This window comes from Berghia stephanieae, chromosome 6, assembly GCF_034508935.2.
Source record: "Berghia stephanieae isolate SIO BIC M18660-M18661 chromosome 6, UCSD_Bste_1.3, whole genome shotgun sequence".
NCBI classification, from domain to species: domain Eukaryota; kingdom Metazoa; phylum Mollusca; class Gastropoda; order Nudibranchia; family Aeolidiidae; genus Berghia; species Berghia stephanieae.
This window is the reverse complement of record NC_088365.1, coordinates 37,995,632-38,021,484: the sequence shown is the minus strand read 5'-3', so window position 1 is coordinate 38,021,484 and position 25,853 is coordinate 37,995,632. Positions and strand designations below refer to the sequence as shown.

Sequence of the window (25,853 nt, the reverse complement as noted above, 5' to 3'; positions counted from 1 at the left end):
TGTCCAAGTTCTTATCCCTTTCAAATACGTTATTCTTTGTCTTCCTCTTATTCTTTTTCCATTCATCTTTCCAGTCAAGGCGAGTATTTCCAAACCAGGGTGGCGGATAATGTGTCCTAAAAATTCCATTTGGCGTTTGATGATTTTTGTTATCAGTGATCTTTTTCTGTTTGCCATTTCTAAAATTTCTTCATTTCTTTTCCTTTCCATCCATGACACCCTCATCATTCTTCTGTAAAACCACATTTCCACTGCCTCCAGTCTTTTAACCATGGTCTTGTTTATGGTCCAGCTCTCACAACCATATAGCAGCACAGACAGTACATAGCAATCCAGGACTTTGATTTTTGTTTTCATGCTAATATTCCTGTTTTTCATAATTGTATGCAGCTGGTTGAATGCATTCTTCGCCATACCTATTCTTTTCTTTATTTCACAATCTGATTTTCCATTGGATGTTACATTGAAGCCTAAATATTTGAAACATTCAACTTGTTGTATTGTTTGTCCTCTGCTTGTTATTACACAGGCTGGTGGGTTATTATTTTTAGATACCGTCATACATTCTGTTTTAGATATATTCAGTTCCAGTCCCATATTTTCACTACTCCTGACTACAACATCCAGTAATTCTTGTAGTTCATGTTCAGATTCTGCCAGTAGAACCGTATCATCTGCATACCTCAGATTTGTTACATTCTTTCCTCCAATACACACCCCCTTCTTATGTTCGATATCTCTTAATATCATTTCACTATAGAGGTTGAATAAATCTGGAGACAAAACACACCCCTGCCTAACTCCTCTTCTAATAGGTGTAAAACACCGGAAATAAAAATCTTAAAAAGGACCAAATATCGTATATAATTGATACCTTAATCGATAATGAAGATATTGATATTGACCCTATTATAGGCATCACCAGAAATGGACAGGTATATAATTTATGGCAATTCAACGGCTTAATAATATCATTTACAGCGTTTTATTTACTCTCGGAAGTCTTGATTGAGAGTTGTTCGAAATCCGGCTCCTGAAATAAATCTCAATTCTCGATACCGATATATCAATTATTGACGAGATTCTTAGCGTGCTGCCAGATGACCATGGGCCTGGCCAATTTGGACAAAATTGGCCACACAGATAATATTGTTTCTACAATTAATTCAAATTAAGATTTATATCTATTTTTAATTTTTCCTAGGCTGTTAGAATTTTTGTGATTATGAAAACCGATGAGTTTTCCAAAGAGATCAGTTTTATTATTGTTTGCCCATCTAAGGTTCTATTTGGTCACTTTTCACATTGATCACTGGCCTTGAGCACGCCCGTACCTTGAGGCCTTTTTTTCTTAGAACAGTTTATTTGACGGAATAGCAAAGTTGATTTGCTTTCAGTCTAGCTGCTAGGACATTGCTTTGCTCTTGGATCTTTGTTATACCTACTTCTTTTCTCTGTCAAATTAGTTTCCCTTTGCGTTAAATTTTCATTTGGTGCGTTAGCAGGTAATTGCAGGCTTGACATCTGAGTGCAATTGGAATGGACTGTTTGAACATTATATATTACGGTATTATTATTATTATTATTATTATTATTATTATTATTATTATTATTATTATTATTATTATTATTATTATTATTTATATTATTATTATTATTATTATTATTATTATTATTATTATTATTATTATTATAGTTGTATTTTTATTACCATACACTTTTCACTACATTTTGTCTTGCCTTTTGAAATAAGGTCGTTTAATAAATATTGGACTGAACTCAAACTACATACAACCTATTTGTTTAATCTTTTCCCTCATTGTTACTTTGATTTTATGTCACTCGTTGCATCTTTGTATTCTGTTCTCGAATTCATGAACAGCCACTTGAAAATATGGGGATAATTAATTCCAATAGACATTGCTGTGAGATTTTGTCCTCGTCCTGGAGTACTGTGGGTGGAATTCCCCTTAGGGCAGGGAAAGTTGGCTGTCTTGGGCTGGTTGTTGATTGGCCCTTTACTTTGCTGTCTTCCCCATCGCCCTTTTATCATTTATTCTTTCCATGTTCTTATTCTGGAACAGAATTGAGACCATTTGGCTCCCCGTGCCTGGAATCATATAGTAGGAGAGAGATAATTAAATGACTTTGCCCAGCATTTGATATGTCTGTGAGAAGTGATACTTTTATTTTTTTATATATATATATATTTTTTGTAAATCATCTCTCTGACTCTGGGTCTTGATAAAATATGAGTATGAATAACCATCTAGTATTTATCTCCTTTTGGCGAGCAACCCCGTCTCTGTGTGTGTTGATACTTGGTGGTCATACATTGGGTAGACTGTGACATATTTAGGCTTTATTCTTAGGTGCCTGTGACCCAAGATTGCAGGGATTTTTTATGTTTTGTGTATATTTTTCTCTTTCATTAAAACGACCACAAAACGTCATAATCACACCCCCTCTCGGTGGACTCTTCATCGGTCAACATCCTGACTAAACTATCACTTTTTCCGTCTATACTAGACCATTTGGATTCCATGTCATTTACTGTCACCTCTATGTGTACAGTTTTTCGGGATCATTTTGTTTAGCCTGGGCCTGGGATCTTGAACGAAACGGTACATATGTTAGCTTTTATAATAATTTGCATTTGCACCCATTTGAGTGTATGGTATGCTATCTACGTAGGCCTTTTAAATGGCGAATTTGTCCCCAAGTGGTAATTGACCCCCCCCCCCCCCCCAAATCATGAACAGGGAGATTACTTGCCATTCCCCCCCCCCCCCCTATACGTTTTTGCTCCTGTCTTGGAATAAAATTACTTGGTTTTGTTCTGGCCCTGATCAGAGACCTTGGCTGAGAGGAAAGCAGTTATTTGTGTAGTTTGTTTTTGGAGATTATGGGGGTTTTTTTCTCCTTGTAAGTCACCTCTTTGTTTTGTAATTTATGTAGAGTTGTATTTTTTTGTTGTGTGTGTATAATGATTTGTAATCGAGTCTATCTGTTTCAGTTGTATCATGTGCTTGTGTCTGGTGAGACTTTTGGGTGATCTCAAACTAAGTACACGGATGGTCCGTTATTGGAATCTACATCTGTTCCCTTTTTGAACCATTTCCGTTTGCCTTATCAATTTTTTCTCGTGTGCTAATATAACTTCCTTTCTATTATCCCTAAAATGACCTCAATGTTTTATAACTATCATAAGTGCCATCAAACCTTCAAAAACAAAGTTCTTGAAAGAATGTTGATCTCATTTTTCCTGCGGGTCACGCCGATATTGCATAAACCAAAGTGTCCCAAGCCGTAACCTTAACTTGTAAATAAAAATAGGAGCCAATTTTTTTTTAATCGTGCGGGTGCAAGTAGCTACAAAGCAGTCCTTAATCTCTCTCTCTCTCTCTCTCTCTCTCTCTCTCTCTCTCTCTCTCTCTCTCTCCTCTCTCTCTCTCTCCTCTCTCTCTCTCTCTCTCTTTCTGATGCTCCGCTCCCTCAAACATATTCAAGACCCTATGACTATAAAATTTTCTTCTCTTTCCTTTTGTTGTTGTTGTTGTTGTTTTTGTTTCGTTTTTCTCCGGACTCATATTGCCACGTACAAGAAATGCACAAGGCAATAAATTTTGACGTCTCACTGTGTCCTAAATTAGAATAATAAACTTAAAAGTGAGAAAAGTAAATAAATAAAAAATGTTAAAAGTCAATCAAACTTCTCGAGTCACCAGGAATGGTGTCAACGTGTTGAAGTTGAAAATTAAGAATTTTTTTGTTAAGGAAGTACAAATTTTAAAAAATAATTTTAAGGAAGAAAGAAAGAAAATATGCCTAGAAAAGAGCTCCAATCCCTAACTAACCCCACCTGGGTTACAGTTACGCTGTGCTAAACAGCCGGCCACCTCGCTTTCTCGCGCTAGGTCAAACAGCCCGGTGCCGTAAAATCTCTTCCGGTGGACTGAAAACACAGCTGTGTATTCAGTCCACTGGTGGACTGAAAACACACCTCCTAAAAAACACAGTTCCATGTCTTTTGTGAAGCTGGGATAAACCTGGGTTGGAATTGATCACATCATACTGGTATTTTCATAGTAAAATCTTTTAAAGGCATTTACATTTTATTTCTGTTTATATCATTTAAAATTTGATTTGTACATTCACTGAAAAAAATAGACATTAAATTTATAATTGATTGTATTGTCGCTAACTACATACTTTGTACCTATCCAACAAAACACAAGATGTTCATGGGAAATATTTTTCTTCTCCGGGAAACGATGGTTGCTTACGACGCCATGAGTGGAAATATTCTTGATAACAATAAAAGCTACTTTCAAATGTCAAAGTCGAATTTTTGAAGATAAAGCATGTATATCATAACATCTCTCCGATGTTGGCCAATGGGTCTTATTTTGAATTCAAATGCAATCAGCAATGGAAATCATTCCTTGTTTTAGCAGACTTTTTACACACAATTGGAGTTCCAATTCACCTCATTCCATTAGCTGTGCCGCTGTGCTGTTGACATGTGGACCGTTTCCCTTGCTTTGAATAGAAGTGGAAATCGAATGGTAAATCTTTGAAAGGACAAAGACATTTTGGATATCTGTTATTCTACATTTCAGCATTTTTACTTTTTGACTTCTCAAAAATGGGACTTTTCACTGTCTTGGCGCAATGGCTTGGAGTTAAAAGTAAGGAGGTCCATGTCATGGTTGTTGGATTAGATAATAGTGGTAAAACAACGATAATAAATCACTTCAAATCAGCAGAACTGCAATCTCATGACATTGTTCCAACTGTTGGGTTCACGGTTGAAAAATTTAAATCAAAAAGTCTCCAATTCACGGCCTTTGACATGTCTGGGCAAGGCAGGTATCGCAACCTCTGGGAAACATACTACAGAGAATGTGATGGTATCATTTTTGTTGTTGACAGTAGTGATAAGTTGCGAATGGTTGTGGCTAAGGATGAATTAGACCTTCTTCTACAACATCCGGATTTAAGGAATAGAGTAATTCCTGTTCTCTTTTTTGCTAACAAAATGGATTCACGAGATGCCATTTCTAGCGTGAAATGTTCAAATCTTTTGGGGCTTAACAATTTAAGAGATAAACCATGGCATATCTGCGCAAGTAACGCACTTACTGGAGATGGTTTGCATGAAGGAGTCGACTGGTTATCTGATCAACTCAAAGAAGTACTTGAGAGGAAGAAAAAATGAAAATGAAGGCTTCAAGAACTTTATGGAAAAAATTTATGCAAAATGCTTTGTTGACTGATGATATATGAGAACATTTACAAGACTTCAGATTGTTTCAGCTTTTCAAGGTCACTTTCAACTATTTGTATTGCTGTGAAAAATATTACGGTTTGCTGGCTTTCACTTTTATTTAACGGTTATTTTCACATTTCATTTTTAAATTGATTTCTTATGTCTGTCCTGAATTTTATTCCCAAAAAGTTTGATGAGTCCATTTTATCCATAATATCATTTAGCCCTCTATTGTGTGACTGCGTTTCTATCAAATATCTTTTAAAACATAGATCTCACAGTCACAGTTATCAAGATAGCAAGTATATTTTAGGTTAATTAAAAATTCACCCCAAATACCGGAGTATACTCAATGTCTCAATCATTTCTATGTTTGTATTGAGAATATTGGCTATGCTTAAATGCTGGCCAACTAACTTCGCGACGGGTTTGTGTGTGTTGAACCCGTGACCTCAAGAAGTTAGGAAGAGAAGGCTCTCATAAAAAAAGACAAGGGTTAGAGACTATCTTTTTTGGGATTGTGGATAGCTCATATGGTAGAGTCACACTCTCCCTGGCCAGATGGAGTTGTCGTACCAGTAATGTTGTGGGTTCGAACCCCCATCGTCGCCGCAAAATTTTTATTCTCTATTGTTGTCTTCTGGCACTTTCCCGCTCACTTCATTTCTTGTTGTTGTCATATATAAGTGCTGGCAGTTGTCTGGCATTAAATAAACACCATGCATCACAGAAATCTTGGAAACACAGATATCTGGAACATGTCTCAATTCCCCTTTTTAATCCCTCTATTTTTGTAGTACTGGATAAAAGAAAATTCTGGACAATATCGGAGGCTAACACAGAAATCAGAAACAAAATGGACCTCAACTCTCATATTTGTTGATAACATTAACATTCTTTTGCCTTATGTTTGAACAGAAACTAAAGCTGCCATTGCTCTCTATCTGGCCTTAACTGTATTTGCTAATGTGTTAAGCTTGTGATTGTGTGTATGGGGGGGGGGGGGGGGGGGGGGGGGGGGAAGGTGAGTTGATCAGTGTCTTCTGCACATGATGGCTCATTTTATCTCTCATGTTCAAAATTACAAATAAAATGACGGCCATCTTACCAGAACAACTAGACTTATAACGAAATACACGGACTCAAAGAAAAACCCACTCAAAAACACTAAAACACAAATCTACAAACTCAAACATCTTCAAATATTCATTTGCACCCTGCACTATCAAAGACTGGAACGCTCTTCCCAATTCATGTGTGAACACAACAGATTTAGAAACATAATGAGGATTATCAAAATTCTTCAGCCTAAATACCAACAATGGCTGTCGCACTCAACAACTCTCTCTGCCCTCGAATACAAATATTCAGAATTGAGTCGACTTCAAGTAACATTCAGATTCAGATGTGTACCATTACCACTGGGAATTTAGCGAGCCTATGATGACCTAAGGCTGTTACTGTTTTGTATTAAAATCAAAGAGAGGTGATTAGGGGTGGGGAAGATGGGATGAGAAGAGAGGAGTGAGAGAGATAAGTGGGGAGTTCTATTGATTAGGTACCTACTGGATTCGTGCTATGTGTGTAATCAACAATGGGATGTACGGGCTTTGTCTTCTTATTATAGCACACGTAAAGGGGAACATTATTCCATCTGTTATTGAATGAAATGCTACACCTCATCATAATGAAGCCAAACCTTCCCCCCCCCCCCCCCCCCCCCCCCCCCCCCATTCACATTCTTCTCATATTTTTTGTAAATAAGAATCACATAAATCTGGAAATCACTGAAATCGCGATCAAATAGGTCAGGTCACACTTTGTTCGAGATTTCTGTGTTGCACTGTATATACAGTAGAATTACTTTAAACCGAAATTTTGGGGACCTTCTAAACTATTTCGGTTTAAAGACATTTTGATTTAAAGCAAGTTCCCGTTTTTCGATGTTTTTCAAGGGTAGTAACTTTTTAAGAAATTTGCTCATTTAATCGTATCATGGGTTTCCCCTTAAATGTAGTTGTTGAATAAATGCCGTCTTCGTAACCCCTTTTTTTCATCGACTTCACATAGTATTTTGATTTTAAACTCCAACGTTTAAGCACAGTGCTTTCTTTTAGTAAAATGCAAAGCTAAAATAAGATCGAAAGTTCTTGTGCGATAACTGATAATGAATGATGCACAGCTACTCAGAGGTGAAGTGAAATGGAAATGAAAAGGCGTGAGAATGCTAAGCTGTCTACTACACACCCCTCTTTTGTTGAAAAGCCATTAGGTGCAAATGCCTAATTACATAGAACCCCCCCCCCCCCCCCCTTCCCCTCCCCCTTCTCACACACACATTCAATCAAAGTGGAAATGAAATGGCATGTGAATGGTAAGTTGTCTACCACCCCCCTCCTTATTGTCAGTTCCAAAGCATCAACACACGAGCGAGAACATCTCGCTTGCGTGATTCTACACCCCAACTCCCCCTCTTTCCTCATTTTTCACCTGCCAGTCACCCGTTGTCTTCCTTTTCCAGTCTTCAATAGTGGTGCTGGCCAAACCCAAGTGCAGTGATTGAAGTGTTTGCCTACCCCCCCACCCCACCCCTCACCCTCATCTTATACTTACGCTCTTTGTTGTAATATCGCCGGGCATTATTATGTGGGGCCACCTTCCCGAATTTTTGAAGAAAAATAGAGAGAGAGAAAAATGGAAGGTGCTCTCAAATTGTTTCGGTTTAAAGAAAGTCCTTCTTAGAAGTATTTCGGTTCATCGTAAGAATTAGTACAAAGATAATGAAGAAACTAGTACAATTTATTAAATTCTTTGCGGTTTAAGGTATTTTTCGGTTTAAAGTAATTTTACTGTATATGTATATCCTTTCTTTAAAAAATATAGCCTTGTGGAGAACATTGTGCTTATTTGAGTCAATAAAAAAATTGATACGGCGCACAACTCTACTGAAAGATTTGAAAAATAGAAATGTATTTTTTACAGATAGATAAACAGATAATTTGATTTCCTTTTATAATTTAAAGTCAGTTTGAAAGTTCGTTAAGTCAAACAGATATCATAAAAAATTTACCGAAAACACTAACACTCTCATGGCCACACCCTCAACTCTATCTGTCCAGTAGAGTCCTTACTTCCGTTGTGTTGATTTAACGGTGATCAGTGTTGTTATGTAGTAGTGTGTTCTCATTGCGTCTATATTTATGTGTGTGCGTGTGTGTGTTTTGGAATGTGGTTGCGTGGAAGAAAAAAAAAGGGGAGGGGGTTGTCAATCAAGTAGAGAAATTCCTGAGCAAGGGTGGGGGGGGGGGGGGGAAGGGGGGGTGTGTTTGCTAGGAACTGTCAGATTGGCATTTTTCAGCAAATCGTGGCATTCCTAGTGATATAATTCACTTGATCACATGACGGTATTTGGATTTACTGAAATTTTAAACAAGTTTTCACCGATTAGCAGCATCAACTAATATTACTGCTGATATTACTGTCGTTTTTATGCCATCGATGTGATAATTATTGCCCTGGGAAATATTTAGCTAAACGTTTCGGCAAACTGTCAATTGGTTCTGTCTAGCTTCTAGCCCGAACAAACGAAAAGTAGACAGATTCGGGGACTTGATATTTTTCGCATCAGCTTCAGATTTTCATTTGACCTCACATAAGTTAAGTAAAGGGGAGACATTCCGAAAGCTCCAACATCCCCAGTATTCATTCAATTTGTATTTTCACCGTTGATCTTTTGTCAGGCGTTTATTTATTCAATTTGTCATCATATAAAAGCGTTTTAAAAACTTAGAACAAACCTTGATAGATTTGTGAAAGTTTAAAATTTCCTAATTTGACCATTGTTTTGATTCTCGGCCGCCATTTTAATTTGTGAAGTATTGAAGGTAGTGCAAAGCACTCCCAAGTAAAGCGTGGTAAAGACTTGCGACTTATTGATATTGATATCTACTGACTGATAAACTAAAATCATGCCGAATAAAGCATGGCAGCGACGACAAGCACATCAATTAAAATGTGCATATAATCGTAATCAAGCTAATCAAGAAAATGATTCTGGCAATATCGAATGAAAATAGTTCTAAACACATGTTTCTGTGGCTTCTATCCATGTCTTCAGTCGGTATACTATGTCCGTAAACTAATTATTCCATCTTGGGGTCATTGTTGTTATTCTTGTATCTTTACTTCCGTTGTGATGTTGGTTTGGCGGTGATTGGTGTTGGTCATTTTACGGACATAGTATGCCGACTGAAGACGTGGATAGAAGCCACAGAAACATGTGTTTCGGCCATATATAAGTGAGTGAATCCATTTATAGTTATATATATAATTTATAGAGCCCAATCTCTATGGAATTTGTTCATTGGCAATTGGCGCTTTACAAGACATAGTTGACATGAGAATTTCAAGAAAATTAAATGCTACAATTGTAGAGATGATCTATGAACTTATGTTGTTACGAATGGAATATGAAGAATGTGGTTTTAGCATAAATAAATACAACGAGGAAATGTTAATTTTAAATCTTCAGTCTATACTTGAAGCACTCAACTGTATAAGCACTTCCGGTAAAGACTGAGAGAGAATTCCAGATTGATGGTGTTGCCACTAGTTCCGAGAATTTTTTTTTCTTTAGATTTTCTAAAGTAGTATGTCGTGAGAGGCACCTGAGGTTGACTGTACTCCGATATCAATGACATTAGGTATTGTGGTGCGAAGCTATGAGTAGATTTTAAAATTATACAGGCTCAACCCCCCTCTCTACTGGCAATCAAAATAGGGGTTATATTTTCTCTAATGTTTGTCCCAGTTATAGTTATAATTCTTGCAGCTTTGTTTTGGAGTTTTTGAATTTTCATTAAAGCTGACTTTTGAAGACCAAAATGTTAGGAATTACAGTGATGAATTTTGCTAGTTAAAGTTACAAGTGCATGGACTAGCAGTCTCGCACATTTTTCATCCATGAGGTTTCTAATTCGGCTGATTTTATATAATTATTAACAATTTGACATAATTTTGAAACATCATTGTTCATCATTAGGTGTGTGTTGATGAAGAATTCTAGATTTCTCACAATTGTGAATTATACTTAACTGTCTTTGAACTCATTAGTATTTTTTGCCGACAGAGATAAAGCTGTTAACGGCCAGGTACTCATTTTACACCTGAGTACGGTGAGATAATGTGAGTAAAGAGCCTTTACAATGACAATTATGATCGAACCCAGGACCTTCCGATCCGACAGGGATTACAATACCGCAAGATCACATAGCCAGCCGCATTGTGATGAGTGAAAGAACGAATATAATGTAGGAATGTTCACAATCTTAAGTAATCAGGCTTGTAGGTTATCTGGTCAAGGACGAAAATGTTGCTTGCATAAACATTGGCTTTATATATTATATTTTTCTTATCTTTTTGCACCTGCCTCATGCCTACTTCACTACCAAGGCCTACACAGAAAATCTTGCCATACTGTCCTCGATTGGGGAGCTGGAAACGTTGGCAGTATGTATAGCAATTAATATCCTTATATACCGTAAGTAAGTCGACCTTGGGTGAAGTTTGGAGACATTGATGGGTTCTGTTTAATAAGTACGAATTGACTCTCTAAATAAAAAAGAGAAAAAGAAAAGGAAACATCTATCTAAAGCACAATTTCACACCATCTGAAAATCAATTCTGACATTACCACACTATGTGAGGTAAACCATTCCCGTAGAAAATAACGTGCCCACTTTGCAAAATCGAGGGGACGTAACCAAAAATTTACATCACTCCATAAAGAAGGAAACACGAGTGTTATTATCTGTTTATAAATCATCTCTGATCACATTCACACGTATAGTTTCAGCACTGTGGGTTGGATCAAATGATTCTAGAATCGAAATTGATTCTCTCAATTCCCAGTTTGATTCTAGATTCAAGAGTCGATTCTGAAGACTCATCCAGGCCTAGTAATGCAAGTAACTTGTTTTACCTGACAATGTAATTGTATTTTATGAACTGTTAATATAATAGATCACCATATTCTATTGATAAAAGATAATTTTGACTGTCACTCCTATCAGGTAAATTCACTGCACCAGTCAGTGGGACACCTGGCTGCAAGTTGTTATGTTTAATTTTATTCCCCTCAGCAAGCCATAGAGATCAAAATTTCTATTTCATGGACACTATTCAAAGCTTGAGGGGGGGGGGGGGGGGGGGGGTAGGGGAGATAGATAGAATATACGATTCTTTCATTTCTTTGAATTTATTAAAAGAGTTATTTTTATCGTGCCCAATAACACTACGAGCTTGCGAGTTTGTGTTATTGCACGATAACAATATAGAGTTTAATAAATACAAAGAAATGAAAGAATATTCCCCCCCCCCCCCTTTTCCAGGTAAGATATATTAGATTTTCGGTGACCAATTGTATGGTATTAGTACTTCCATTCACCATAATTTGTATATTTCTCCATCTGCTTGAATGACAATTTGACCCAAAAAATAAAAACGTGTTAATGCTCACCAAAGGATTATTTTTAATTGCCAATCAGCTGTCTTTTACATCTTATTTCACACCAATAAAATGTGCCAAAGTGATCTGTAATCATTGAATAACATTTTTATTCAACGCGTTCAAAGCATTATTCAAATTCAACAATTGCGTATTGAAGAAATGATAGGGTTTTCCAATGGGAGGGGTGGAATAAAACGATTCTTACTCTTACTCTTACTACATTCATGCTTTTTGGAATTCCGAACGTATCCCAAATGAGTGTAAGAAATATTTTATTCATTTCTTCCCTAGCAATCTTTATTTCGCCGTATTTGAATAAAAGACATGTTCAAAGATACATAAATGATACTTCTTTTTAAAGTAAAGAGTCTATTTTTTTGTGAAATTTAACGATTTATAATCTGACGTCACAAATTATTTAGTACCTAAGATTTATTTTACTTCATTTCTAGGGAATGGCTAAGAAAATTACCTGTAAGCATAGTTGCTATGTCTACCCTATCACAAAGATCTATTACAGTATATTATGTGTTTTATTTTTTGTTTTCCTTAATTGAAAAAAAAAAAATTTTGGTTCAAAGATATCATTCTTTTCTTAAGACAATATTTATAATAACTTTTTTATCACTTATTTTTTAAATTTCACAATTGTGAGAGTTTGTATATTTATGAATCCAAGCATATTTTATAGCTAATGTTTTCAGATCATCTTTATATTATTTGTATTATATTTGTGCTATGAATTATACTTAGTCTTTTATGAAATTATCAAAACATGTTAGAATGTAATAAAACTAAAAGCGGCGATAATTTTTTTATAATGACAGATTGTGGTGGTTAGTTCCTTATGGTTTTATACCTTATCTTTATTTTGTTTCTCAGATCCCGACAATTCTCATGTTTCATTTTCATCCCATTTTTCTCACACACTGCTATCATAAGGTCAGAGAAAATAATGTAAATTCTATATATTTTAATTAAAATATCATATCTATCTCTGTGTTTGGTATATTGTTTATTATTAAGAGTGATGTGTATGTTTGGGATTGTTAGAATCCCAGGAATTATATCTCCTTTTGTCAATATAAACGATGCATGTAGTTAGACGTGGAATTCATTCAATTACCTACTTGTATTTAATTATTATAGGCTCTTTGTTGTGATGGAAATACTCTCAAACCATATCAAAATATTGTATTCTCCATTACAACAATCAAGCCTATTACTCATTTGGTTGTCAGACCTGCAAACATAAAAGATCACATCGTCATCCAACCCTAAAATGACCTTGTTTAGACTTTGTCAACTTGGCAGCCTTTATATGCTCTTAAACAGGCCTGTAAATTCTCAGGCAATTTCCTGAAATCAAACAATCCATTATTCTCTACCTATTAGACCTATATTTAAAGAACTTTGCTCCGTTATGAAAAAATGAAGAATAATAATAAAATAATTATAGCCAAAATTGAAATTTTAATAAATCATGGGAAAAAAACTGTTTGACAATACCGAAGCATATATAAATATAATATAATAGTCAGTCTCTGATTATATTACTCTTACGGAGTGTCTATTCGTCCAAAAAGTGTCCAGCCGTCCTTCAATGCTTATGCAAATGAGGTAGGCGTGAAAGAAGCACGCTGTAGCTAACACCTTCGTGACCTTTTGTTGCGAAATTGTTGATATGTACTTCCAAGTACAAATTATTTTTAAAAATTTCCAGTGAAGGAATTGTTTGTTATGGGCTTTATCCCTGGCCGACTTAATTATTATTATAATATTATGCTCTGTTAGAAGGAGCAGGGTTGAGGAAAGGGGGGGGGGGGGGTCGGTCACCCGTTCAGTCTTTCACGTCTTCACTTTTTTCTCGACTGTTGAAACGTAAGCATCGTTATGAGTATGAGTAGAAAGAAAATCATATTATTCTCTCTCTCTTCTCTCTCTCTCTCTCTCTCTCTCTCTCTCTCTCTCTCTCTCTCTCTCTCTCTCTCTCTCTCTCTGTCTGTCATATTTTCCCCCCTTTATCTCTAATTTCTTCTCTTCCTCCATATGTCTCTTCCTTTGTATTTTCCTCTCTTTATCTCGCTATCATCCTCTTTCATTTCTTCACTGCTCTCTTTCTCTCTCTCTCTCTCTCTCTCGCTCTCTCTCTCTCTCTCTCTCTCTCTCTCTCACTCTGTGTGTGTGTGTGTGTATCTGTGTCTCTTTCTTCCCCTCTGTATTTCTTTCTCTCACATACTCTCCCCCCCCCCCCTCTCTCTCTCTCTCTCTCTCTCTCTCTCTCTCTCTCTAATTTCTTCCTCTTTTGTTTTTATAAACCGTTCTCTCTAATATTTCTCTCAATTTTATTCTCTCTCTCCCCCCCCCCCCCCCCCTCCCTCTTTCTTTCTTGACTTGTGTCACATTTCTTTTCTCCTTGTCTCTTATTCTTCTTTCTCTCTTTCTCTCATATTTTCCCCCATTTATTCTTACTCTTATTCCCTCTCTCCCTCCTTCTGTCTCTTCCTTTGTACGAGTATTTTCCTCTCTTTATCCCCTATTCTTCCTCTCTTTTATTCCTTCACACTTTCTTTCTCCCCTTGTCCATCTCTCTCTCTCTCTCTCTCTCTCTCTCTCTCTCTCTCTCTCTCTCTCTCTCTCTCTCTCTCTCTATCAATCTCTCTTTATTTTTTGTTGGGGTTTTTTTAAAATTAACTTTCTCTCTCTTGTACATCTATCTCTCAATCTTATGATAAGTTATCTCCCCCCCCCCCCCCCTCCCCTCATTCTAGAGAGAGGGGGAGAGTGTGTGTGTGTGTAAAATATGTATGGAAAGGTAGAGAAAATGAGAGAGAAAGACGGAAAGAGAATGAGGAGATAGATGGATCGAGAGATATAATATGACACTCGCTTTTAGATAGGAAGGTCCTGAGTTCGAACCTCGCTCGATGCATAGTTGAGTCCTTGTAAAAGGCTCTATTTATTACCTACTTGTATTTAAATGCAGGTCTGTTAAGCCCAATTATTATAGGCTCTTTGTTGTGATGGAAATACTCTCAAACCATATCAAAATATTGTATTCTCCATTACAACAATCAAGCCTATTATTCATTTGGTTGTCAGACCTGCAAACATAAAAGATCACATCGTCATCCAACCCTAAAATGACCTTGTTTAGACTTTGTCAACTTGGCAGCCTTTATATGCTCTTAAACAGGCCTGTAAATTCTCAGGCAATTTCCTGAAATCAGACAATCCATTATTCTCTACCTATTATTAGACCTATATTTAAAGAACTTTGCTCCGTTATGAAAAAATGAAGAATAGGTAATAATAAAATAATTATAGCCAAAATTGAAATTTTAATAAATCATGGGAAAAAAACTGTTTGACAATACCGAAGCATATAAATATAATATAATAGTCAGTCTCTGATTATATTACTCTTACGGAGTGTCTATTCGTCCAAAAAGTGTCCAGCCGTCCTTCAATGCTTATGCAAATGAGGTAGGCGTGAAAGAAGCACGCTGTAGCTAACACCTTCGTGACCTTTTGTTGCGAAATTGTTGGTATGTACTTCCAAGTACAAATTATTTTTAAAAATTTCCAGTGAAGGAATTGTTTGTTATGGGCTTTATCCCTGGCCGACTTAATCTATTAGAAGGAGCAGGGTTGAGGAAAGGGGGGGGGGGGGGGGGGAGGGGGTCGGTCACCCGTTCAGTCTTTCACGTCTTCACTTTTTTCTCGACTTTTGAAACGTAAGCATCGTTATGAGTATGAGTAGAAAGAAAATCATATTATTCTCTCTCTCTCTCTCTCTCTCTCTCTCTCTCTCTCTCTTCTCTCTCTCTCTCTCTCTTCTCTCTTCCCTGTCATATTTTCCCCCTTTCTCTAATTTCTTCTCTTCCTCCATATGTCTCTTCCTTTGTATTTTCCTCTCTTTATCTCGCTCTCTCTCTCTCTCTCTAATTTCTTCCTCTTTTGTTTTTATAAACCGTTCTCTCTCTTTAATATTTCTCTCAATTTTATTCTCCCCCCCCCCCCCACTCCTTCTTTCTTTCTTGACTTGTGTCACATTTCTTTTCTCCTTGTCTCTTATTCTTCTTCCTCTCTTTCTCTCATATTTTCCTCCATTTATTCTTACTCTTATTCCCTTTCTCCCTCCTTCTGTCTCTTCCTTTGTACGAGTATTTTCCTCTCTTTATCCCCTATTCTTCCTCTCTTTTATTCCTTCACACTTTCTTTCTCTCTCTCTCTCTCTCTCTCTCTCTCTCTCTCTCTCTCTCTCTCTCTCTCTCTCTCTCTTATCAATCTCTCTTTATTTTTTGTTGGGGTTTTTTTAAAATTAACTTTCTCTCTCTTGTACATCTATCTCTCAATCTTATGATAAGTTATCTCCCCCCCCCCAACCTCCCCTCATTCTAGAGAGGGGGGGAGAGTGTGTGTGTGTGTAAAATATGTATGGAAAGGTAGAGAAAATGAGAGAGAAAGACGGAAAGAGAATGAGGAGATAGATGGATCGAGAGATATAATATGACACTCGCTTTTAGATAGGAAGGTCCTGAGTTCGAACCTCGCTCGATGCATAGTTGAGTCCTTGTAAAAGGCTCCTTACTCACATTTTCTCACCGTACTCAGGTGTAAAATGAGTTGACAGCGTTGTCAGAAAAAACTATATCGCCTAACAGGCATCATGTTTCGTTCTACATATTGTTGCTGTTGGTCAGGGACCCCTTGTAAAGCGCTTTGAGCACATTTAGTGGCTATTGCTCTATAGAAAAGCTCCATTTTTTAAAAAATAGACAAGTAAAAGAGAAGACCTAGGTGGGGATCCTGACCTCCCATAGTGGGCAGGGAGGTACCTACATACTGTGTCTTCTATCCCCTTATACATATATATTTTCCAACATGCTTTATGTCTTTGTCTTGGAATGAGATTACATACTTGGTTTTGTCCTGGCCCTGTTCGGAGTCTTGGCTGGGAGGGAAACAGTCAAATGCATACTAGTTATTGTTTTAGGAGATGATATTTTTTTCCTTGTAAATCATCTCTCTGTTATGTATTATTATATTTGTTAAATTCAATGTATAATGTAAGCATTTGAGTGTATTCCTCTTTGTTGAATTTTGTGCTTATGTCTGGATGAGACTTATACTTACAGGTGATCTCAAACTAAGTACATTGGTGGTATGCTCTTGGATTCTACACCTGATCCCTATTTGTTCCTAGTTCCCCTTTTGTCTTACTTTTTCTTGGGTGCTTTAATTGTAATTCCAGAACTTTTTACTTTCCATTTTCTTCCTTTTTACTGGCGCTGATATAACCTAAATGTGTTGCAAGCGCCGTAAAACCATTAAAAACAAAAACAAAACAAAGAGAGTAGACGATGAAAGAGAGGAATAGACAGAAAAGGAGCGAGAGACAACCCGACAAAGGAAACAAAGAAAAGTGTGAAATAAGGAAGATGAATGAGAAACCACGAGATAAGGAATGGGAAAGAAGTCAATAAAGAAAGAAAGAATGAGAATGGGGGGGGGGGGGGGGGGGGATAAGATTGAGAGATAGATACAGTCAAGAGAGAGAACGTTAATTTTTAAAAAAACAACTAAAGAGAGATAAATAAGATAGATAGATAGACAGAGAGAGAGAGAGATGGACAAGAGGAGAGAGATGGACAAGAGGAGAAAGACATGGCGAAGGCGAAGGAATAAAGAGAGGAAGGATAGGGGATAAAGAGAGGAAAATAAAAGGGAGAGACAGAAGGAGGGAGAGAGGAAATTGGAGATAAATGGGGGAAAAATGAGAGAGGAAGAAGAATGAGAGGTAAGGAAAAAATAAATGTGACACCAAAGAAGTGGGGGGGGGTAGAGAGAATAACATTGAGAGAGTGAGGGGGGGGGGGGGGGGAGAGAAAGAGAGTGTGTGAAGAAATGAAAGAGGATGATAGCGAGATAAAGAGAGGAAAATACAAAGGAAGAGACAGATGGAGGGAGAGAAGAAATTAGAGATAAAAGGGGGAAATATGAGAGAGAGAGAGAATAATATGATTTTCTTTCTACTCATACTATTGAGAGTATGCCGATGACGTCACGCATTTACCATCCTCGGTTACTTCCCTTGCACTAAGATTACTGTTGTAGTGGTGGTTGTAGTCACTGTAGTAGTAGTTGTGGTAGTACTGATGATGATGTGGTGGTGGTGGTTGTAGTAGTAGTGGTAGTGATGATGATGTGGTGGTGGTTGCAGTAGTAGTGGTAGTGATGATGGTTGTAATTCTAGTGGCAGTGATGATGATGTGGTGGTTGGATGTGGGGGGGGGGGGGGGGGGGGGTGTCCTTGGAACAATTTGACCTCACCGGAATTTGACGGAAGTTGCCCGGAACCCGGAATTTTTATTTTTATCTCCAGACCGGAGTTTTGGCATCACTGCATTTAGGTCATATTCATATCAGCGCCAGTAAAAAGGAAGAAAATGGGATAGTAAAAAGTTCTAGAATTACAATTTAAGTACAAAAGAAAAGGTAAGACAAAGGGGAACTGGTTCAAATAGGGAACAGATGTAGATTCCAAGAGCACACCGTCAAAGTAACTTAGTTTGAGATCATCTAAAGTCTCATCCAGACACAAGCACAGGTCCCACTTAGAGGAATACACTCAAATGTTTACCAATCATATAATATAATATGTAAAGTAAACATAATACAATGCATAACAGTCAGAGAGATTATTTACAAGGAAAAAAATATCATCTCCCAAAACTATAACTATACATTCGACTGTGTCCCTCCCAGCCAAGGAACACCGGCAAGGATCAGGACAAAACTAAGTAATCTCATTCCAAGACAATGACAGGAAACAATTGGAAAACGAGTACGGGGGGGGGGGGGGGGGGGATAGAAGACACAGCATGTACCTCCCTGCCCACTATGGGAATGGGAGGTCAGGATCCCCACCGAGTAGTGAGTAGTAATAGTAATAGTGGTGGTGGGGATGATGATGAGTTGGTGGTTGTAGTTGTAGTAGAAGTGGTGGTGGAGATGATGATGTGGTGGTAGTTGTAGTATCCGCGGTGAGAGGGATGATGATGTGGTGGTGGTTATAGTTGTAGTGGTGGTGGGGTAGTTTCAGCAATAGTGGTGGTAGAGATGTTTTGTTTTTGTTTGTTTTTACGGGTTTTACGGCGCTTGCAACACACTTAGGTTATATCAGCGCCAGTAAAAAGGAAGAAAATGGGATAGTCGAAAGTTCTAGAATTACAATTAAAGCACCCAAGAGAGAGTAAGACAAAGGGGAATTGGGAACAAATAGGGGTCAGATGTAGATTCCAAGAGCATACCAACAATGTACTTAGTCTGATATCACCTATAAGTCTCACCCAGACACAAGCACAAGATCCAACAAAGAGGAATACACTCAAATTCAAATGCTTACATTTCATTATACATTAAAAATAACAAATATAATAATATGTACATAGCAGAGAGATGATTTACAAGGAAAAAAATATCATCTCCCAAAACAATAACTCTGCATTTGACTGTTTCCCTCCCAGCCAAGGACTCCGGCCAGGGTCGGGACAAAACCAAGTAATCTCATTCCAAGACAAAGACAGAAAGCATGTTGGAAAACATAGCTATAAGGGGATAGAAGACACAGTATGTACCCCCCTGCCCACAATGGGAGGTCAGGAACCCCACCCAGGTGGTGGAGATGACGGCGTGGCGGTAATAGGGATGATAATGTGGCGGTGGTTATAGTAGTACTGAGTGGTGGTGGGGATGATAACGAGTTGTTGATTGCAGCCTATTTGGTGGTAGTTGTAGTAGCAGTGATGGTAGTGGTAGGGATGATGATGTGATGATAGTTGTAGTTGTAGTGGTGGTGGGGATAATGATGTGGTGGTAGCTATAGTAAAAGTGGTGGTAGAGATGATGGTAGTAGTGGTTAGAGGGATGATGATGTGGTGGTGGTTGTTTAAGTTTAAGAAGTAGTCTTAGTCTTAGAGGGATGATGATGTGGTGGTAGTTGTATTAGTAGTGGTCTCAGGGATGATGATGTGTTGTAGGTTGTAGTACCGTAGAACGGGGATACTTTGCACGAATTTCAACTTTGAGATTTAATAAATTCTATTTAAATAATTCATTTCAGGCATTTTTTGTTTTTTTCTTAGGGGTGGGAGGTAAAAGTTTAAATCTACATACTTAAAAAGATTAAATATAGGTTATTTTAGGTGTAATGAATTTTTTATTGAATATTTTCAAAAATTTCAAAATGGGGATACTTTGCACAACAGTCATAATATTGAGTTTAAATCAACTTTAATCCATAATAATCAATAAATGCCAGTCAATTAATCTTTATTCTTTGGATCTTTTCTTTGGTGGTTGCCATTCTTCGTCGCTGCTGTCGGAAACTAGCAGATCTAAGTCTACATCTTGCTCTGTCGAGACACATGTTGATGCATCCGAATCTTCCGCACTGGTATCGGAATCATTCTCAGGTTGGCAATCTTTGAGAGCTTCAAGTTCAGAATCATTTTCTTGTAAATGTAACAATCCTTCAGGGCCCATGGATGAAGTTGAGGCGACAGGGGAAGAGGGCTGAGTATTTGAGTTTGACGTAGAAGACATCAATTCTTCTGCAGAAACAGACTTTCCGGGCTCAACGTTAAGTCGCTTTCGAGCACCATTGCTTGTTTTCCTTCTCTGTCCTGGGGTGTATTTGAATTGTTTCAAATATTCAAGTACTGCTGGGGACACAGCTCTGTGTAGATTTTCTTTATCATGTTCCCCAGAGGCTGCAAATTCCGGAAATTTCTTCAAGACCAACTGCTTGTTTAGAGGATAGATTCCGCAAGCACGAAATCCAGCCACGAGGTTGTCACGGCCATGCATGCCCAATGTATTCATCAATTTGCATAGAAGAGATGGGAATTTCGCCTTGTCCAGAGACGTTGCTGTTGGCTCTTTCATTTTGTACTCCTCCATGATTTTCCGCCAGTGTCTTTTCATCGGTCCGAAATACGATACATCTAATGGCTGACATTTGTCAGTGCTGTTTGGTGGTAGGAGAACAAAACGAATGTTTCTCTCAGCACAAATGTCCAAAACTTTAGGGCTCAAATGAGAACTTAGATTGTCCCCAATAACAACTATTTGTCCATCCTTTCGACGAGCCCAAGGTAAAACAATAGAGTTGAACCATTCCTCGAAGTGTTCGCTGTCCATCCATCCACTACGGGTGCGACTGTAACGAGTGCCCTTAGGACCCCCATCACACCACGAGTTCCACAAATGCTGCGACTTGTATATGACATATGGCGGAAGTATTTCTCCATCTGCTGTACCAGCAAACATAACAGTAATGTTTCCTTTCGAGTGATTTATTATCCTTTCCGGATATTTTACACCTCGTCGAAAGATGCATTTTTTGAGACCAGGCTCATCAGCCAAATTGGTCTCATCATAATTAAGAATATTCGAAGGATGTATGTCTTGAAGTGAGACTGCCAACTGCTCAAAATATTTGTCAATGTCACCAGGTTCAACGCCAGCCCGGCTTCGCTTTATATTTTGGCACATTCTCGTTGTAAGAATTTCATGTCGTTTGATGAAAGATGATATCCAATCAGGTCCAGGAATATTGTTTTTAAACTGAGGCACAGTCCTGTTGATCTTCTGTAGGTATACAGAAACCATAACACGAATGTCAAACTTGTCCAACGGCATCCCATAGTCTGCACATGTGACCAAGTGTTCGGCAATCTGTTCTTCTTCCTCAAAGGAGAAAATAGTTGGTCGTCCACATTGTTTCTTATGAGCACCTTTGATTTTATTATACAATGTTCTGAAGGGTATATTATATCGTTTGGCGACATCTCGAACTTTGTCGTGTTTGCAGTCATTGAGTGCTTGAATAAGAACTTCTTCACTATAGTCCTTATATGACCGGCTTCCGGGTTTTCTTTTGTGTACTCTCGGCATTTTGGGGATACAGGTACTGCTGAGATCTGGAGGGGAATACAAAGATGAAACAGAGAATTAGATTCAGATGTACCAGTAGTCTGCTATAACATACCTGTAATATTGAGATGTAGAGTAGTAATGATGAGATGACTAAGTTCTGTAGAATGAGATATGACGTAACAGGTGATTGAATTGGTTAAAATATACATTCAAATCATCCTAGGGGGAACAACAAACAAATCATTAACATATCTTAACCTGGGGCAACATTGCACACACCACTTCACATGCTTTCAAACACAGGGGCAACTTTGCACAGGCCACTCATCAGGGAACCCCTAGATTCTGTCACACATCCACAAAAACATGTCTATTTAATCATATTTTCTATTGATAAAGAGGGGTGCTGAGGTTAAATGAATGTTAGAAATATTCTAAAAAAGTAGAAGGTTCTACATACCTTGGTTTCGAAGAAATAAAGGTTGGTGTTTTGGCTTGGTTCTAGTACCTGCTGGCTGATATCAACAAACAATGAATGGTGAAAATGGCAGCCAATGGTATTTCCAGCATTGAAGAGTCAGTATGGTAATCATTGTTAACTTCCTTCTTCATTAAAAGGACATTCGCATTTTAAGTCATATTTGTGCAATTTAACCCCTTAGTGCAAAGTATCCCGTTCTACAGTAGTGGTAGGGATATTGATGTAGTGGTTGTGGTGAGTCTTTTTTATCCATAATTTTTTTTTAAAGCGGAATTGTGATTGTTATGGACGGAGATAAACCACCGTTTAGGCGGAAATCCGACTTCAGGCGGAAGATTCTCAACCCTAGTTGGAAGACCAGCAATGTTATATTATATGGACTCGAGACAGCAGCTACAACAAAGAGACAAGATAAAGAAGTTGAAGTGGCAGAAATAAATGAGGATGTTGAGATGGTCACTTGGCTGGACAAAGAAAAGATAAAGTTCGAATTCGAAGGTTGACTGAAGTGAAGAATGCATCAATAAAGATGAAGGAAGATAGATTGAAATTGTTCGGATATTGTAAAGAGACGAGAGAGAGAGAGAGAGAGAGAGAGGAGAGAGAGAGAGAGAGAGAGAGAGAGGGAGAGAGAGAGAGAGAGAGAGAGAGGGGAGAGAGAGAGAGAGAGAGAGAGAGAGAGAGAGAGAGAGAGAGAGTACGTGGGAAGGAAATCATTGGGACTTACAATCAGCGGGAAAGAGGAAAAATGTACGCCCAAAGACTAGATGGTTGGATAAGGTAAAGGACGATATGACAGAACTGGGCCTGGAGGAAGATGATGCTCTGAAACGAGATGCATGGAGATGTGGCATTCATTATGGCAATTCTGCAAAATGCGGGATAAGCTGAAAGAAGAAGATGGGATATTTCCAATTGGAAAACACACAGGTGATTGATGATACAAAATTGATCACCCAGAGAGATGATTAATTGTATCATCGCTAACAAAACCACCACACACAAAAAAAAACAAAAAAACAAGCAAACAACACGCACACAGACACACACCAGAGACGCCAACTTTAAATTTGGCTCACAGGAATTTCAGACACCACTCGTAGGAATTTCAATGCCGAAAGAGGAATTTCCGTGCACAAGAAAAGGGAATTGTTTTTTAAAGTTTTTTTTTAAAGGGTTTTACGGCACTTGCAACACATTTTAGGTTATATCAGCGCCAGTAAAAAGGAAGAAAATGGGATAGTAAAAAGTTCTAGAATTACAATTAAAGCACCCAAGAGAAAGGAAGACAAAGGGGACCTGGGAACAAATAGGGATCAGATGCAGATTCCAAGAGCAAACCATCAATATACTTAGTTTGAGATCACCTATAAGTCTCATCCGGACACAAGCACAAAATCCAACAAAGAGGAATACACTCAAATGCTTACATTATACATTAAAAATAACAAACATAATAATACATAACAGAGAGATGATTTACAAGGAAAAAAATATCATCTCCCAAAACAATAACTATGCATTTGACTGTTTCCCTCCCAGCTAGGACTCAGGCCAGGGCCAGGACAAAACCAAGTAATCTCTTTCCAAGACAAAGACAGAAAGCAAGTTGGAAAACAGATATAGGGGATAGAAGACACAACAAGTACCTCCCTGCCCACTATGGGAGGTCAGGAACCCCACCCAGAAAAGGGAATTGGGATGGAATTTGGCATCGTGTTTACATATTACATAGTTCTAAAAGATGTTTTTTGTTTTGTTTTTAAGGGTTTTACGGCGCTTGCAAAACTTTAGGTTATATCAGCGCCAGTAAAAAGGAAGAAAATGGGACAGTAAAAAGTTCTAGAATTACAATTAAAGCACCCAAGAAAAAGTAAAACATAGGGGAACTGGGAACAAATAGGGATCAGATGTAGATTCCAAGAGCATATCACCAATGTACTTAGTTTGAGATCACCTATAAGTCTCATCCAGACACAAGAACAAAATCCAACAAAGAGGAACACACTCAAATGCTTACATTATACATTTAAAAATAACAAATATACTAATACATAACAGAGAGATGATTTACAAGGGAAAAAATATCATCTCCCAAAACAATAACTATGGCTTTGACTGTTTCCCTCCCATCTAGGACTCCGGCCAGGACCAGGACAAAACCAAGTAATCTCATGCCAAGACAAAGACAGAAAGCAAGTTGGAAAACAGATATAAGGGGATAGAAGACACAGTATGTACCCCCCTGCCCACTATGGGAGGTCAGGATCCCCACCCAGGAGTATGGAGTTGTAGATTATAAATTTGTAAAGCATTCACTCATCACTTTAGACAACACCAATGCCTCAAAAAGTTTTTTTATGTCGGGGTGACCTAAATGTAAAGAGAAAAAGAATTGAAGAAGAAGAAGAAGAAGAAGAAGAAAAAGAAGAAGAAGAAGAAGGAGGAGGTAACTGGTAATCAGAACGAGACTGTCACTCATCACACAATTTAGCCCACCAGATAGGCGGCGAGTGATGATTGCGTCTCAACGCTCCCAATTTGTAAATTTTTTTTTTCATTCTCACTCTGCCTTTCCGAGCGAGGGTTTAGATCATCGTATGTGTCTGTTGCAAGTTGCATTGTCAAAGATTGCTCTAACGACTCTAAGAGAGGATAAAAAATTAATGAAATGTTTGTGTATCTGAAGGGCTGTTCCCCTTGAGTTTTGGATAAGTTAAACGGGGGGGGGGGGGGGGGGGGGGGGGGGGGGGGGGGGGGGGTTCTGGACCCCAAGAGTTTATCATAAGCGGACTGCAATGTATTCTTCACCATGAAAAATAGAAATTTAGCCCAAGTTTTCATGTCTCTGGCTAAACATTTGATCTCCAGCAACTAGCTCACCCCGACATAAGACAGTATTGATGTTTTGTTTTGTTTTTGAGGGTTTTACGGCGCTTGCAACACATTAAGGTCATATCAGCGCCAGTAAAAAGGGAAAAAATGGGATAGTAAAAAGTTCTAGAATTACAATTAAAGCACCCAATAAGGCAGACAAAGGGGAATTGGTTCAAAAGAGAACAGATATTAGATGTAGATTCCAAGAGCACACTATCAGTGTACTTAAATTGAGATCACCTAAAAGTCTCATCCAGACACAAGCACAGGTCCCAACTAAGAGGAATACACTCAAATGTTTACAAATCATTCATATATAATAATACATAAATAAAACATAATAGAGTGCATAACAGAGAGATGATTTACAAGGAAAAAAATATTATCTTCCAAAACTAACTATACATTTGACTGTTTCCCTCCTAGCCAAGGTATCCGGCCAGGGCCAGGACAAAACCAAGTAATCTCATTCCAAGACAAAGACAGAAAGCATGTTGGAAAACAGACATAGGGGGATAGAAGACATAGTATGTACCTCCCTGCCCGCTATGGAAGTTCTAAAAGATAACTGATTAATTAGAATGCTATTATATAATATAAACACATTGCCAAATACAATCCCAAAGTTTCCTTCTTTCAAATGAAGTAAAGCTCCAAAACCCAATGGCCAATGGTAGTGATTGTAGTTGTAGTGTACTGGTGGTAGTGAGGATGATGTGGTGATGGTGGTTGTAGTAGTAGTGGTAGTGATGATTTAGTGGTGGTGAATG

General features: G+C 37.9%; 2 protein-coding genes across 2 annotated transcripts; one reads left to right on the top strand and one right to left on the bottom strand.

Moving 5' to 3' along the window:
• The first annotated feature begins 4,078 nt into the window (after positions 1–4,078).
• LOC144974994 (ADP-ribosylation factor-like protein 6) lies at positions 4,079–6,213 on the top strand. Its single transcript, XM_078918611.1, has one exon. It carries the CDS (start codon positions 4,649–4,651, stop codon positions 5,219–5,221), a length of 573 nt encoding a protein of 190 aa, XP_078774737.1. The 5' UTR covers positions 4,079–4,648; the 3' UTR covers positions 5,222–6,213.
• A 12,710-nt stretch (positions 6,214–18,923) lies between these two features.
• On the bottom strand, positions 18,924–24,905 carry LOC144974993 (uncharacterized). Its single transcript, XM_078918610.1, has one exon. It carries the CDS (start codon positions 21,741–21,743, stop codon positions 20,118–20,120), a length of 1,626 nt encoding a protein of 541 aa, XP_078774736.1. The 5' UTR covers positions 21,744–24,905; the 3' UTR covers positions 18,924–20,117.
• Between the last annotated feature and the right edge of the window lie 948 nt (positions 24,906–25,853).